We start from the raw sequence: 517 nt of genomic DNA, 5'->3' as shown, positions 1-517 counted from the left end.
TACTTGTAGTATTAATGATACATATGTTTTGAAATTTCGAACTCTTACACCTTGACAACTACTTTTCCCGTGTTTTCTCCTCGAAGAAGTCCGATGAAAGCGTTTGGAAGGTTGTCGAATCCTTCCACGGGATGTTCTTGAACGTTAATCTTGCCCTGTATTAGGGAAAAAATGCACACATTTACATGCAATTCATATTCCTCCTAGGTATTATTTTACATACCGGGGGATTCAGAGAAGACCCAGGTGCCATGGCCCCTAAGTAAGCAAACCATCCCGTACCTGCTTCTTCTCTGAAACACCCGGGACATGGAGAAGTCTATTTTCCCCTTGTTTAGCTATATAGATGTGAATTACCTCTTTAATCCATTTGTACAATTCGTCCTCTGCTTCATGGAAGCGATCGTACCACCGAGTCACTACAAATCCTTGCATTGTTAGCTCTTTGAAAATCATAGAACCCTGGATAGTCGGAGCTGTGTGATATAAAACAGAAAAAGAAATGAACCGCAATTTA

General features: G+C 40.6%; 2 protein-coding genes across 2 annotated transcripts in view; one reads left to right on the top strand and one right to left on the bottom strand.

Moving 5' to 3' along the window:
• The window catches only part of LOC113217357 (uncharacterized), a 9,159-nt gene that overhangs the window by 2,055 nt on the left and 6,587 nt on the right, over positions 1 to 517 (top strand). The window lies entirely within an intron of this gene.
• Positions 7 to 497, bottom strand: LOC127749292 (prostaglandin reductase 1-like). Its single transcript, XM_052266833.1, has 2 exons — positions 358 to 497; positions 7 to 155 (listed from the first exon to the last, which is right to left on the bottom strand). Exons 1-2 carry the CDS (start codon positions 454 to 456, stop codon positions 45 to 47), a joined length of 210 nt encoding a protein of 69 aa, XP_052122793.1. The 5' UTR covers positions 457 to 497; the 3' UTR covers positions 7 to 44.

Source organism: Frankliniella occidentalis, unplaced genomic scaffold, assembly GCF_000697945.3.
Source record: "Frankliniella occidentalis isolate FOCC.00 unplaced genomic scaffold, Focc_3.1 Scaffold43, whole genome shotgun sequence".
NCBI lineage: Eukaryota > Metazoa > Arthropoda > Insecta > Thysanoptera > Thripidae > Frankliniella > Frankliniella occidentalis.
This window is presented reverse-complemented; position numbering and strand designations above follow the sequence as displayed.

Excerpts from the sequence above, each read along its gene's own strand:
- LOC127749292 (XM_052266833.1), bottom strand. The coding sequence starts at position 456 with ATGATTTTCAAAGAGCTAACAATGCAAGGATTTGTAGTGACTCGGTGG. Across the intron at positions 156-357 it reads TGTACAAATGGATTAAAGAG|GGCAAGATTAACGTTCAAGA; the intron begins GTAATTCACATC and ends TCCCTAATACAG.